The sequence below is a fragment of the Orcinus orca genome, chromosome 3, assembly GCF_937001465.1.
Source record: "Orcinus orca chromosome 3, mOrcOrc1.1, whole genome shotgun sequence".
Lineage (NCBI taxonomy): Eukaryota > Metazoa > Chordata > Mammalia > Artiodactyla > Delphinidae > Orcinus > Orcinus orca.
This window is the reverse complement of record NC_064561.1, coordinates 35,217,709-35,233,490: the sequence shown is the minus strand read 5'-3', so window position 1 is coordinate 35,233,490 and position 15,782 is coordinate 35,217,709. Positions and strand designations below refer to the sequence as shown.

At 36.2% G+C, this 15,782-nt stretch overlaps 2 protein-coding genes across 7 annotated transcripts in view; one reads left to right on the top strand and one right to left on the bottom strand.

Moving 5' to 3' along the window:
• Positions 1-3,663: 3,663 nt before the first annotated feature.
• Positions 3,664-10,150, bottom strand: NUDCD2 (NudC domain containing 2). Its single transcript, XM_004271967.3, has 4 exons — positions 9,753-10,150; positions 7,166-7,214; positions 6,798-6,949; positions 3,664-4,612 (listed from the first exon to the last, which is right to left on the bottom strand). Exons 1-4 carry the CDS (start codon positions 9,939-9,941, stop codon positions 4,529-4,531), a joined length of 474 nt encoding a protein of 157 aa, XP_004272015.2. The 5' UTR covers positions 9,942-10,150; the 3' UTR covers positions 3,664-4,528.
• A 359-nt stretch (positions 10,151-10,509) lies between these two features.
• The window catches only part of HMMR (hyaluronan mediated motility receptor), a 44,096-nt gene continuing 38,823 nt past the window's right edge, over positions 10,510-15,782 (top strand). For 3 of the 6 annotated variants that reach the window (XM_033432040.2, XM_033432036.2, XM_033432039.2), the window contains exons 1-3: positions 10,517-10,654; positions 13,886-13,984; positions 14,437-14,519. In XM_033432040.2, coding sequence (XP_033287931.2) covers positions 10,609-10,654; positions 13,886-13,984; positions 14,437-14,519 — 228 coding nt within the window. In that variant the 5' untranslated portion in view covers positions 10,517-10,608. Of the gene's footprint in view, positions 10,655-13,885; positions 13,985-14,436; positions 14,520-15,782 lie in introns of all 6 variants that reach the window. The other 3 variants (XM_033432041.2, XM_033432037.2, XM_004271968.4) reach the window with 2 other exon arrangements.

Sequence of the window (15,782 nt, the reverse complement as noted above, 5' to 3'; positions counted from 1 at the left end):
AACTCCAACAGGACTTTTTGTTATACAGCCGAGCTGATTCTAAACTTCACACGGAAAGGCAAAGAAAACACAGCCAAAACAATTCTGAAGAATTAAGTTGAAGGTATCACGCTACCCAATTTTAAGACTTGCTTTAAAGCTACAATTGTCAAGGCAGTGTGGTATTGGTGAAGGGAAAGACACACAGATCAATGTAACAGAATACTGAGACCAAAAACAGACCCATATAAATAGCAATTGATTTTTGAGAAAAGTGCAAAAACAATTTAATGGAGGATGAATACCCTTTCCAACAAATGATTTTGAAACTAGACATCCATATGCAAAAAAATAACCTATATTTCACAGCTCTTACAAAAAATAAAATAGGTCACAGATCTAAATGTAAAAGATAAAATTATAAAACTTTTAGAAGAAAACATTGGAAAAAAGTCCTCATAACCTGGGATTACAAAATTCTTAGACGTGACACCAAAAGCATGATGAATTAAACTTCATCAAAATTAACATTCATGCTTCAAAAGTCACCATCAAGAAAGTGAAAAAACATATAAAAGAAAATATATGCAAATCACATATCAGATAAAGGACTTTTGTGCAGAATATATAAAGAACTCTCACGTCTCAATAATAAAAAGGCAGATAACCCATTAAAAAATGGGCAAAGGATCTGAATAGACATTTCTCCAAGGAAGATACACAAATGGTCAATAAGTACAAGAAAAGATGCTCAACATAATTAGCAATCAGAGAAATGTAAATCAAAACCACAATGTGATACAATTCCATATTCACCAGGATAGCTAGGATCCAAAAGTCACATAACACATGTTAGCAAAGATGTGGAGAAACCGGAACTCGAGAAACCGGAACTCTCATATACTGCTGATGGGAATGTAAAATGGTGTAGCCACTTTGCAAAACAATCTAGCAGTTCCTCAAATAATTAAACAGTTTCCATAAAACTTGAAATTCCACTCCTAGGTAAGAAATGAAAATACAGATGCACACAAAAATTTGTACTGGAATGTTTATAGCAGAATTATTCACAGTAGCCAAAAGGTGGAAACTTCCCAGATGTCCATCAACTGGCAAATGGATAAATATGTGGTAGTCATAAATGGAGCATTATTTAGCCAGCCAAAAAGAATGAAGCACTGACACATACTAGAACGTGGATGAACTTCTAAAACATTATGCTAAGTCAAAGAAACCAGAAACAAAAGACCACACTATGATTCCAGGTACATGAAATATCCAGAACAGAGAAATCTACGTGATGGAACATAAATTACTGGTTGCTTCAGGGGGTTGGGTGTCTGTGCGTGGTTGGGTGGGGTGATAGTTAAAAAGTATGGATTTGGTGGGGGTTTTTTCTGAGGTGATGAAAATTAAAGTTGACGATGGTGATGGTTGAACTTAATGTGACTATCCTAAAAACCACTGAATTATACACTTTAAATGAGTAAAATGTATGGTATGTGAATTATCTCAAAGCTATGTTTTTAAAAGATTATATATGATTCTATTTAAATGAAGATCTTGAAAAAAAAATATTGAGGCAGAGACTAAATCAGTGGACTCCAGGGTTTGAGGCTAGGAGTAGGGTGTAACTATAAAGAGAAAGCATGAAGGAGTTTTTGGGCTGACTGAACCAGTCAATTTCCTGATTTTGGAGGTGTTTACACATATCTTTACGTAAGTTAAAATTCACAAAACTACAAACAAACAAAGTTGATTTTACTGTATGTTTATTCAAAATATTAAAAAATTTTAATGTCACATAGATAAGCCAATTAAAGGAAAAACGCCTCTTCCCCAACAACTCACTCCTAAAGTTATTGGGTCAAATGAACATCATAGGTATCTTGCCGAAGGGTGTGGTTGGGCTGCAGCGGCCCAGAGTGGGGCATTAGGATCCAAGTAGGTGAGGCGGGTTATCTCTGCTTGGCATAGGGTTTTGGAGCCTGAGCAGTGAGAAAGGTATTCGCATGGGAAGATGACCTAGAATAGTGAACCAACTATATTAAGGATAATAGGGATCAGGTATCTCACTGTTGAAAGGAGTTCTATACAAAGGGAGAGAGCAAAAATGAACCCCATGGGATCAGAAATGAAAGTTTAAGTGTGAACTCATGGTTTTCAATATATACATAAATATAAAAATATAGATGTAAATGTATGCATAATAAACACACACCAACAGCAAATACTCACTAACACATAGAACCTGGCTTCTAAATACCATTCTTCACTAAAGAACCAGGGCTCCTGGGAAAAATGGCTGATTCTTGTGCTAGGGTAGGGAAAGCAATAATAAGTCTGGTATATCTTATGCCAGAGAATAAGAAGTTGCTCAAATAATGATGGGGACATGTCAAAAGGGCATAGAAGCCACCTACAATGACCTTCCACTGGCCGAATCCAGAAAAAATTTTGAGGATCAAAGTAATGGGAATAATAGATTTTAACCCAATGAATAAAGTGGAAATCATGAGTATACATAGATAAATTTAAAGTTTGATGAGAAACAAGGTGGTACTTTCGAAACTATATCACACAAAATACCTAACCATAAACATGAAAAGAATAGCTTTATAGTGGAGAAGACTGACAGACACCACTTAATCGGTGATCTAAGTACAGGTGTCCCTCAGTATCCACAGGGTATTGGTTCCAGCATCCCCCTCGGACACCAAAATCCAGATGCTCAATAATATGACATAGTATTTGCATATAACCTACCACATCCATCCCACAATACTTTAAATCATCTCTAGATTACTTATAATACCTAATACAATGTAAATGCTATGTAAATAGTTGTAAACAACATAAGTGCCATGTAACTAGTTGCCTGTTGCAAGGCAAATTCAAGTTTTGCTTTTTGGAAGTTTCTGGCTTTTTTTTTTTTTACTATTTTCTATCCTTGGTTGGTTGAATCTGAGAATTTGAAACCCACACATATGGCAGGCCACTATAAACACTATCAGTAAACACTATAAACACTATAGTAAACACTATCAGAACTATCAAAACACTATCAGAAAAAGGACAAATTGAAACCAATAACTTAGGATACAGAAAGAACACAGCAACACTCCTGCAACAGTCCTGTCAAAGATTCATAACCTGATTCTAATCATGAAGAAATATCAAACAAGATTCACAATGACAGAGGTGTACAAAACTAGCCTGTAATCTTCAAAAGAGCCAAGGCTGTAAAAGTCAAGGTTAAAATGAAGACTTGTTCCAGTTTGAAGCAGACTAAAGACCCTGATATTAAAGGCAAGGCATGGGGAATTCCCTAGCAGTCCAGTGGTTAGGACCTAGCACATTTTCACTGACGGCGGCCCAAGTTCAATCCCTGATCAGGGAACTAAGATCCCACAAGCCATGTGGCACGGCAAAAAAAATAAAATAAAGGCAAGGCATGATTGTGACTGGACCCTTTTGCTATAAAGAACATGACTGGGATAATAAGTAAACTTGAATGGAATGAAGGTCCAAGGATTAGGTGGTCATAATGTGTCCATGCTACTTTCCTGATTTTAATGATGGTATTGTAGCTATGTAGCAGCATGTCCTTCGAAGGAAATACACACTTAGGTACTCAGAGGTGATGGGGAATCAAGTTATCAACTTACACACAAACCTGAAGAGTCAGGGAGAAAACAATTCTGTGTTCTTTACTTGTAACTTTTCAATACATTTAAGACTCTTTAAAATATTTAAAATTAGAAAGGACATAAAAAGGATGAAGTAAAACTTCAAGACAAATCTTACCTATATGTCTGGATCACTGGAGATCAAAATGATGTCACTGACTTATAACCATTGACTATAATTTGTATTTGTCACTAACAAAGGATTCACCCAATAACCATATTCACTTCACCAATTCTCTTTTGCACTAATCTATTCTTATTGATAGGTTTTAAACTATTTTTCAATTTCTTGACTTAAAGGCATCTCTCAAGGAATTCAGAAATTTTCAGTAACTCTTAAAATTAACTTAGAATATATCTGTGGATTGTTTTCTCCTTTCTGAAAATTTTTTTCCAGTAATACATTTTCCTTGTATGAACTGGTACACTTAGACAAAGGGGTACACAATTCCTATTTAGAAAAGTTTATTGAACATTATTCCTGCATCACACTTATTGAAAGAAAAAATTAATTTTCCCTGATGGTACCCTGTCATTTCACATGATCTATACCCTAAAGATTTTTGTATTAAAAATACAGGTTAAATATGAAATTAGTAAAATGCAGCATATAAAACTTCATGCTGAGCAAAAACAAGTCCAAAAAAAAAGTTACCGTATATCAACAGAATAGTTCCTACAGTATTTAAGATGTTTCCTATGTAACTCATATTTGAATGCAATTTTTAGAACCATATTTAAATATATTTTGCAATTTGTTAACTGCAGACATTCCCATTTTTCTTACACCACATCATCTGTTCGTTTTATTAAGCTGGCAAATCTGCTAGGATCCACAAAATGCAGCAAGAAGATGGCAGTTATTTCTCAAGATTTGAGAAATCTGGTCCACCTTTACTGTAGTTTCCTGAGATTTCTGCTCCACTGAAGTCAAAACCAGGATTCTGAAAAATATGGAAAAAAAAAATTATAAAACTTATAAGGAAAAATATAAGTAACCCAAAAGGAAAATGGTAAAGATATAAACCAGCAATTGACAAAAAAGGAAATCTAAATGGACAATAAACATGTGAAAAGATACCAAACCTCACTGTAATCACCAAAGTGGAACATAAAACTATGAGGTACTTTCTCAAATTTCATATTTACAAATATTTAGAAGATCAATATGCATATTACAATGTTGACAAGTGTATGGGCAAACGTATACTTTACCATCAGTGTATCAACAGATTTTTAATAACCAGCATTTTTTGAGAGCTTATTACATGCCAGGCAGGGTTCTAAGAGCTACATATATTTTAAAATACTCAGTCCTCACGACAATCTCATGGAGTAAGTACTACCTCAGCGTTCAGTATTTTTAGAGGCATTTCATTTATTCAACAAACATCTGTTGATTTCCTACTGTTTAGAAGACACCATGAGAGGCATGTGGAATTTAAGAATGAACAATAGACAAAGATCCATGTTCTGGTGGATATTACATTCTAACAGGAGGAGACAAATAATAAACCCTAAATTACCTAGAGCAGGGGTCAGCAAGCTTTTCTGTAAAGAGCCAGGTAGTAGATACTTTAGGCTTTGAAGGTCATATAGTCTCTGTCATAACTACTTAATTCTGCTGTGGCTATATGAAAGACAATACACAAACAAATAAGCATAGCTGTGTTCCAGTAAAACTTTGCTTCAAAAACAGGCAGTGGGCTGGATTTGACCAGTGGCCATAGTCTGCCAACCCCATGATCTAGTGTGTTAAAAGTTTGTAAGTGCTATAGTATAGGATAAAAAAAGAAAGAAGAAAAGTAGGGCAAGTAAGGAAAATGAGGAGATTAGAGTATTTAAATAGAATGATCAAGTATGCTTCATTGAGAAATGACTGGAAAACAGTAAAGAAATTAGCTAAGCTTTGGGAGAAGACCATTGCAGTCAAAAGGCCAGGCATGTTTAATGAACAGCAAAAAGGCCAGTATGGCTAGAGCAGAATGAATGAGGGGGGCAGTAGTAGGAGAGGAGGTCAGAGACACCATGGAGGACCAGACCAATTAGGGCCTTATAAAAGACTTTGTCTTCTACTTGAGTGAAAGAGTTCTGAAAAGTCATATAATCTGACATGCATTTTAAAAGGACTGCTCTAACTGCTATTTTCAGAAGACGGTAGCTTGGCAAGGGTAGAGGTAAAGAGAACAATTAAAAGGTCAGGCAAGACGTTAGAGGTGGTCCAGGTGAGAGTGGTAGTAGACTTGGTGGTGATGAGTGGTCAAATCCTGAATATATCTAGAAGGCCATGCCAGTAAGGTTTCCTGACAATTGGAGAGGGTGTGAGAGAGAGAGGAATGGAGGATGATTCCCCAGATTTTTTTGATCTGAACCAGTTTCCATCACGTGAGATGAGAAGGCCATAGGTAGGACAAATGCGGGAGGGATATTAGGGAGTTCACATGGGACATGTTGAGTTTGACATGTCTATTAGACAGAAAAGTGAAGATGTTAAATAGGCAGCTGGATATGCAAGTCCAACATTCAGGAGAAAAGTCCAGGCCAGAGACATACGTTTGGGAAACACTATCATATAGATGAAATTATCCATCAAAACTTTAACAGTGGTTTGATCCAGTAATAATTCTCCCATATATCTATCTTAAAGGAAAATTTGAATATTTTCAGACATGAAAGTACAAACTGTTTGAAATAGACACAAACAGAGAAATCTAAATCTCATCAAAGAGGGAACAGCTAAATAATAACGATACACTCAAACTAGGGAACACTCTAAAGCAGTTAAAAGTAATGAATTTTATCTGTATGTATTAGTAGGGAAAGAGACTGAAGACTTTTTTTTTTTTTTTTGGCTGCACTGGGTCTTAGTTGCAGCACTCGGCATCTTTGTTGCGGCATGTTTAGTTGCAGCATGCAGGCTCTTAGTTGTGGCATGAGGACTTCTTAGTTGAGGCATGCAAATCCATATATAGAAAGGCCAGTCATTTTTCTAACCATTTAACTTAAAAAATTTCTTTGAAGAATTTTAGTAATTTTTTAAAACCACATTTGAGTTTTAATTTCAAATAATAATTATTCTATGAGTTTAAGATGTTTAACTATACATATTCATACATTCATCTGACTTACTTCTTTCTGGAATCTCTCTAATGTAAGTTTTCTTTGCATTTGGTCTTGCACCCAAGGATCAGCTGCATATCCAGATTCTAGAAGAGAAGTCCAACAATTTGCCGCATCTCTCTTTGTCTTTGTAAGAACAATACGGACCATTTTCCGATCCTCTAAACAAACAAACAAAAATCACAAAGAAATCAGAGTTAATCATTAATTTGTATTTTCAAAAATCATTAGGGAATCTTGACATACAATTGTTTTCAATACATTTCTTTTACTATATCTTCCAAAGCTGCAAATCTACAGCAGGAAGAAACATACTAATTTCCAAGACAAAATTAATTTTTAAAAAGATTCTAAGAAATATAATAGATTACCCTTACCCAGAGTCCACGTTCCCTCATCAGCTATTGTAGAATCAAAGAGTTTGCCCTGAAAAATAAACATATGAGTACTAAAAATAAAGAAATTCCATTAATTTTCATAAAGTTTTCATGATTTAAGACTTACCTTACTTCCCATCTAATCCACATATAATTACTTAATTTGTTTAGAGTAGGGAGATCAAATTTTATACCATTTCAACACACTGATAGGTGCTCAACCCTAAGTTCCCTCCTAGCGAGTGAAGCAGAACCTAGTTTACACTACGGAATATATACTACAACAAAGAACACAGGGCTCTCTACAGAAAGATCAGGGCTCCTTAATTTTTAGAGGATGAAGAAATACTACTGATCACTGATTGGCCAAATGTGAAGTTAATATGTGAAATGCTTTAACTTTAGCAACTATAATAAACTACAGGAAGAGCTCTCCTGTGGATATTAAGAAGAAATGATGTCTTTTAAAACAAACTTTTAAAAAACTAAAAACAGAACTACCATACAACCCAGCAGTCCCACTACTGGGCATATACCCTGAGAAAACTGTAATTCAAAAAGCGTCATGTACCACAGTGTTCACTGCAGCTCTATATACAATAGCCAGGATATGGAAGCAACCTAAGTGTCCATTGACGAATGGATAAAGAAGATGTGGCACATATATACAATGGAATATTACTCAGCCATAAAAAGAAACAAAATTGAGTTACTTGTAGTGAAGTGGACGGACCTAGAGTCTGTCATACAGAGTGAAGTAAGGCAGAAAAAGAAAAACAAATACCGTATGCTAACACATATATATGGAATCTTAAAAAAAAAAAAAAATGGTTCCGAGGAACCTAGGAGCAGGACAGGAATAAAGGTACAGATGTAGAGAATGGACCTGAGGACACGGGGAGGGGGAAGGGTAAGCTGGGACGAAGTGAGAGAGTGGCATGGACATATATAAACTACCAAATGTAAAATAGACAGCTAGTGGGAAGCAGCCGCACAGCACAGGGAGATCAGCTCAGTGCTTTGTGACCACCTAGAGGGGTGGGATAAGGAGTGGGGGATGGGGCCTTAAGAGGGAGGAGATATGGGGATATATGTATATGTGTAGCTGATTCCCTTTGTTATAAAGCAGAAACTAACACACCATTGTAAAGCAATTATACTGGAATAAAGATGTTAAGAAAAATAAATAAATAAATAAAAGTGGTTCAATCTCTTTGTAGGGCAATGTAGCATTAAAAAAAATTTAAAGCACATACTGTACATCTGAGGTCAGATGAGTTGTCACTGATTTTTCAGAAACTCGTTTTAAGAAAGAACTAACCAAAATATAAGTTTAAAAGAGAATGCATCTGCTAAAATCCATTTTGATTTGTTGTAGGAAATGAAATTAAAATGTCACATTAAAAAAAGAAGACACATTCTTTTCATGTCAATACCAGTGGAAAAAATCCTACTTGTCTAAAATCCTAGAGTTAAGAGTTATTGCTAAATTCCCTAAGCTACTGCAAATTAACTAAATTTACTAAAGTAAATTTGAAGTGTAATATTAAATCACCATTCAGTAAACCCCACAAAATTGCACAACTATTCAGAAAGGTCATCAAGATCCAAGCTGACATAAACCAATGTCTTTCACATGAATCTTCCTCTTCTCTGAGGCACTCAAAACACTTTCCTATAAAATAATAATAACTAACACGTAGTGTGAGCTTATTACATACCAGTCACTACTTACTCCAAGCTCTTCACTCACCATGCTATGCTGAAAACAATCCTGAGAAAGGTACTATAATTACCCCACTTTGTGGATGAAGGCTTAAACAATGAATAATCTCTTGCCCAAGGTTACAAAACTGGAAAAATGACAAAGCCAGGCATCTTACCAAGTAGTATCCCTTGACCATTACACAACACTGCCATCAAATATCTTGGGCATCTAATCTGAGAAAGAAATCTAACTTCAATTTAACTGAATTTAACTATAAATTTTAACAAGGAAATAATCGGTACCAGATCCAAAGGGTACTGATGAGAATAAAAGGAATATTATTTTCTTCACAGCCTCTTGACACTGCTTAACCACTCCACAAATGAGAATTTTTCTAATTTCAGATGAGAAAAATCACCTGACATCACCTTCGAATCCTCGTCCTGACATCTTTATCCTTTATTTTCATCTTTATTTTCCTATAACTGCCTAAATATTTATTAGTTTAATTATGACTCCCTACAAGAGCATAACCTTCTCTTGAGTGCGGGAACATTATCTGGCTCGTTCACCGCTGTCCTACTAGCACCGAGATCAGTGCCTAGAGGAAAGTATAGGTACCATAAGTATTTGTTCCTTCAACGATCTAGTTAAGCAGTTCTCAGCTGAAGAGCCGCAGAGGAACAAAAGAAACAGCTTCATTTGGTTTAGAAACAAAGCCAGGAAAAGTGGCGTACTCAAATTCCCACCTCAACTCAGGACTGGCCCTTAGGGTGGGGTCTCCGCAGACCAGTCTTTCCAAGGAAACTATGAACTCTAGCACTCAGAGATTTGAGGGGGCCGGGAAGAAACTGAGCACAAGCCCCAACCTGCCGCTACCTTGAGTATCTCGCGGCCCCCCACGGCCAGCGCCACATGCCGGCTCTGCAGGCCGCACTGAATATCCTGGGCGCGAGTGCCTGGCGGCACCTGAACTTCAATGAACACCTCCTCCAAGGTCTGGTACCACTGGCCCCACGGTGTTGCGCACGGAACCACCCCACTGCGCTCCTCAAACGGGGCTGACATACTCCAGCCGCCTCTCGGCCGCGGTGGCACCGAGCGATCTGAGCGCACGCACGAAATATCCGCGTTCGAGCCACGCCCCGGCTTCTCCGCTCGGGTCACTGCACATGCGCAGGAATGTAACCTGAAGTCTCCGCTCGTGTTCGTTTTTCCCTTTCAGAGGCCATTTAGGACACTGGCAGAACCCAGGTTTAACGAACTGAAATCCGGAAAAGTTTACCTCCAAGGAACGACGGGAGACAGCTGGAACCAGTAAAGTCAGAATTCATTACACTGCCGCCAACATGACGTCAAAAGCGACTGAAAATTCTTTGATGTGAACTGCGCTTGCGCAAATGCTGCTGGTGCTTAGTTAAAATTGAGTAACGCCAGCAGGGGTTGGGCCCGTGGGGAGGGCGCGGGGCGAGAGGAGACAGTAATAGTCTCCTATTGGATGGTAGCCTAAACAGATCACCTAATTGGACGCTGCTAGAACCGAGTACGCATGCTCTATGGATGTTCCCGTCCTGGATTGGTGTGTCCAAGGCTTTGGCTTTCCGATTGGTTAAAGTTGGGTGGGAGGGGAATAAGCGGGGAGATTTGAATTTGAAGCGAATAGGGCCTAACAAGCCGCAGGAAGTTGCCGAGGAGCACCCTAGAAACCTTCGGTTTTGTGCGGCGGTTCGTCAGCATGTCCTTTTCTAAGGCGCCCCTGAAACGATTCAATGACCCTTCTGGTGCGTACGGGGAAAGGATCTGGGGGACAGAAGATGCTCTCACGCCCCTTGCCCCTCTTGATTCCCTTCATCAGAGGCAAATAGAAGGCGATTTTTAGGGCTGGGATGGGGCTCACTTAATTGATTCATTTTCCTGAAACACATGCTAAGGTTTTACTACATGCCAAGCACTATTCAGAATGATAAGGTTACAACAGCGAGCGAAGCAAAATCCCTGCTCCATGAAGCTTACATTCAATTGGAGAATGCAGCCAATAAACAGTGCTGTGGAGAAACTAAAGCAGAGGGAAGGGAATAGGAATTAGGAAGCATTGATAGCTATTTGTTGGTCAAGTCCGAAGGCCTCACTGTTAAAAATATATATATATATTTATTTATTTATTTATTTACTATTGCTTTTGGTTTGAACTTGTGGATTTCTTTTGGATATCCCATTCAGGCGTAAAAGAAGGAAGATTGGTAAAGGCAGTTTATGGGTGTAAAATTATGGCAGTAGCACTTAGTGAAAACACTATAGATGAAGTAATGGGAGCTAATTTTGACAGTACCCCAGGCACCACACTAAGTCTTTACATAGATTATTCTATTTTAATTCCCCCAAATCCCTATTGTTCATTATTTTATTGATAAAGAGATGGAGACTATTTGCTAAATGTTACACAATCCAAACTGTCAGAACTGGGGCTTGAAACCAGGCCTCCACGAACCCATCCTGTGCTCCTAACCACTGCGGTGCAAAAGCACAATAACCATGAAGCCTTCCGTGTGGTTGGTAAGGCATTCATCATTTAGTGGCTACTAACTGGATGCAGGGACTATGCTAAGGTCTTCCCTACTAGATCTGGTTTATTCTTGCCAACAGCCAGGTGAGGCAGGTACTGATATTGTCCTCATTTTACAGCTAAGGACACTAAGGGGTTTTGTAACTGTACTGAGCAGCCTGTAAGTGACAGCTTAATATCAAAGCTCATGATTTATCCTTTATAATGTACACTTTTAACAGTCACTCATTACACCTTAATTTCTATTAGCTAAAATGCAAATGGAAAAGACCTCTGCTCACAAAGGAAGGCCAAGGGGGCAAATGGATCAGCACAAGCATATTTTTTAATTAGAAGACTCAAGAACCATATAATTTTCCAGACATTCAAAGAACCTACTCTAAGTTCTGTCAGCAGTGTGTCTTTTAAGGAGATTTGTTTGTTTGCTTGCTTTATAATAGATTAAACTGCTTTTGCCAATTACACAAAATTTCAGGCTCACAGTTTCAAGAGTAATAAGTTACCATCTATTTGATGCTGTGTGTGTGTGTGTGTGTGTGTGTGTGTGTGTGTGTGTGTGACTGTAGTGATTTCTCGTACTACTTCAGAAATCCTAACAACCAAAGTATGAGGTAGCTACTGTTTTGTGAATGAAGAATCAGTCTCAAATAGAAATAACTTTCCAGGGGTCTTAAAGCTAGACTGGAAAAGGAGAGAGTATAATGTTCTTATTTATCATCTTCTCCCTATGACTGCAAAGTACCTGGCATATGGTATTATCTATTGATTGGCAGGCAAAGCTGGATTTGAACATCGATCTAGCTGATTACTATACAAAACTCTATTCCCAATCCCACATCCCAAGTAACTTTCTGTTTTCTTTGCCACACTGCCAAACTCAACCCTGAGCTAAATACTGAGGAAAGGGACATGATTGAGACTGTCCCTAACTTCAAGCAGTTTTGTCTAAGGTGGGAGATGGATAAGTACATTATTATAACCCATTACAAAACTGCAAGAAGTTCTATGATAGTAACAATATGCGTAGGCTGCTGTGGAATGGAGGTTTCTAGCTTGATTTGAGGATTTGGAGAAAACTGGAAGAGGCGACCTCCAGGCTGAGATCTAAAGTAAGCAAGAGCCGGATCTCAAGTCAGCTTTGCATAAGCCCTCTGAAATGCCTTCGATTTGGGACTCCAGTTACATGAGGTTATACAGTATAAATTGCTGAAACATAGAAATATAGTCTAGCATAGTAGTTTGTACTTTGCATAACATGGCTTTATAAATTTTCTGGTGTATTGATACTAGACAGAGATAGATCATCACTAAATTTTTATTCCAAGCTAAATCTTGAGGGCTAGACATTTTTAGTAGCTTCATTTCTAAAATCTGCTGATGGTTTCCTCAGTGAATCTCTCTGAGTAGAGTTGATTCCAAATATTTTATTTCTTATATTCAGTCCTTAATAACAAAGCTGTATTGCTTGTTCTGACACAATTTTCATCCCAAAACTGTCTGTTGTTTTGCTCGGTTGTCTGTGTTCCTTTGACCCAATTGAAGTAAAGGTCATTTGGGAAGATAATGATATTTATTATACTTCACAGAGAAGCCTAATATCAAATGGGTGCTATTTTTCCATTTGAAAATAAAGGAAACTTTAAAAAAAAATTTTATTGGAGTATAGTTGATTTACAGTGTTATGTTAGTTTCAGGTGTACAGCATAGTGATTCAGTTATACATACACATATATTCATTCTTTTTTAGATTCTTTTCCCATATAGGTTATTACAGAATATTGAGCAGAGTTCCATGTGCTATACAGTAGGTCTTGTTGGTTATCTATTTTATATAGATATGTATGTGTGTATATGTTAATCCCAAGCTCCTAATTTATCCCTCCTCCCCATATTTCCCTTTTGGTAACCATAACTTTGTTTTCGAAATCTGTGAGTCTGTTTCTGTTTTGTAAATAAGTTCATTTATATCATTTTTTTTAATTAGAAAAAGAAGCAATTTATTAATAGTATTTTTACATTTATATTACTTTACTATGACTTTTTTTTAACTGAAGTATAATTGATTTAAAATATTGTGTTAGTTTCAGGTGTACAGCAAAGTGATTCAATTATATTTTTTTCAGATTATTTTCTATTATAGGTTATTATAAGACATTGAATATAATTCCCTGTGCTACACAGGAGATCCTTGTTGCTTATCTGTTTTATGTGTAGTAGTTTGTATGTGTTAATCCCATACACTTAATTTGTCCCTCCCCCCTTGCTCCCCTTTGGTATCCATAAGTTTGTTTCCCATGTCTGTGAGTCTGTGTCTGCTTTGCATATAGATTCATTTGTATTAATTTTTAGATTCCACATATAAATATCATATAATATTTGTAAGACATGCTTTTAACTTAAGATCATAAGTCACATTAGATGAGATTTTAATATTTTATGTTTCCTCTAGGATGTGCACCATCTCCAGGTGCTTATGATGTTAAAACTTCAGAAGTATTAAAAGGACCAGTATCCTTTCGGAAGTCACAAAGGTTTAAAACACAAAAAGGTAATTGATCCCAAAATAAAATAATGGTTATATGATCTTGTAAATTTTGAAGTTAAGAAAACAGTATTTAAATTTAAAGATGCTGTAGTATTTCTAAAAATGTGAAGCTACACCTATATTTAATTTTTCTTAATTGATAGATTTACAAAAGGGTCAACTTCAGAATAACACTTTCATCATTACACTGTTGTATAACCAGGAAAATTAAGCAAGATGCCATAGATATGTAGTTTTCCTTTTCGGTTACTTTAACTCTCTGTTGGAGAATATTAGAAAGAATATTAGGAAAATTAGGAAATAGATGTGTAAAAAATATTGTGCAACTAATTATTTGAAAATGTACAATCAAGAAAAGAATAACTTTATATTGCTATAAGAAATTTGGGAATTGTGTTTTGTCTGTGGTTCAAATATGTAAGCACAAACCATGATCTGTACAATTTGTTTTATAGCAGAATCTCAACCAAATCTTAATGTTGACAAAGATACTACCTTGCCTGCTTCAGCAGGAAAAGTTAAGACTTCGGGATTAAAGGTAAGGAGCTCTTATATTCTAGCTGGTTTATAAACTATAATATGAAAATATTTCTGAAAGGTACTGTATTTGACTAGAATGGGTTAAGTGTATAAATTAAGGTTATTGGTAAATCTGTAAATTAGTAAAACATTATCATTGGAACTCCAGCAAGCTTTACATACCTGCCTGTGTCATTACTAAATATATTGTGTTTAAATGTGCCCTTAGTTCAAAGTTACAAAATGGTCTCCACTTCTCAGTCATTTCTATAGCTGGGTAAATTTTATAATACTTAGAAAGCCTTTAAAAATTATGCAATGCTTTGATTTGTTAGTTACCATAATTTGAGTTGTTCTGGGTTTGTTTGTTTATTTGTTTTGGCGGAAGAGTAAATATTGGCAAACAAAAAGGAAAAAACATTCTAATGCCTAAAAGAGGTCTAGTACTCAGAAACTGCCAAGGAGTGGTAGGAGATTAAATTCTTAATAACTTCATGTTATAGCGTGTGCAATAGCCTACTATTACGGTTTCCATTAGTTCATAAAGCAAGTTGTTCTTCCTTAAGGAGTTGCACAACTTGGTATTTTAATGTGAAAAGATTCAGAATTGGGAAATCAAAGCTATAAGTTAAGCTTATTCTTGTTCATTAATTTGGCGATTACCTAAGTCTCTTGTTCTATAAAAAAAGAGCTGTTGTCCAGTATGGAAGTGATCAGCCACGTGTGGCTACTGAGCACTTGAAAGTGAAGAATTGAATTTTTAGTATTATTTAATTTTAATTAATGGGTAGTTAAAAACTGATACTTGATTCTGTTGTTATAAAACTTAAATGTTTTTGGAATAACTTGGGTATGTGAATCTACCTTTTCATCTGTATATTTTGTGAAATCTAAATATAGATAGCTATTTCTAATGAAAATTTAGCATCTGAGTTGAGACGTGCTGTAAGTGTAAAGTATACAGCAAATTTTGAAGACCTAGTACCAAAAATATAAAATATCTTGTTAATAATTTTATACTAATGACATGTTGAAATAATATTTTTGATATCTTGGTTAAAGTAAAATGTATTATTAAATATTTTACCTTTTAAATATGGCTACTAGAAAATTTGAAAATATGTACATAGCTTGCATTATATTTTTATGGGCAGCACTGATACAGATACCCTTTTCTTGGAAATTGATGTAAATTCCTTGACTTGAATTTCTTAGAGAAACAGTTCTGAAATTTAAAACTAAATTACAAACAAGTTTGTGTAAAACTCCTACATAATAGGCC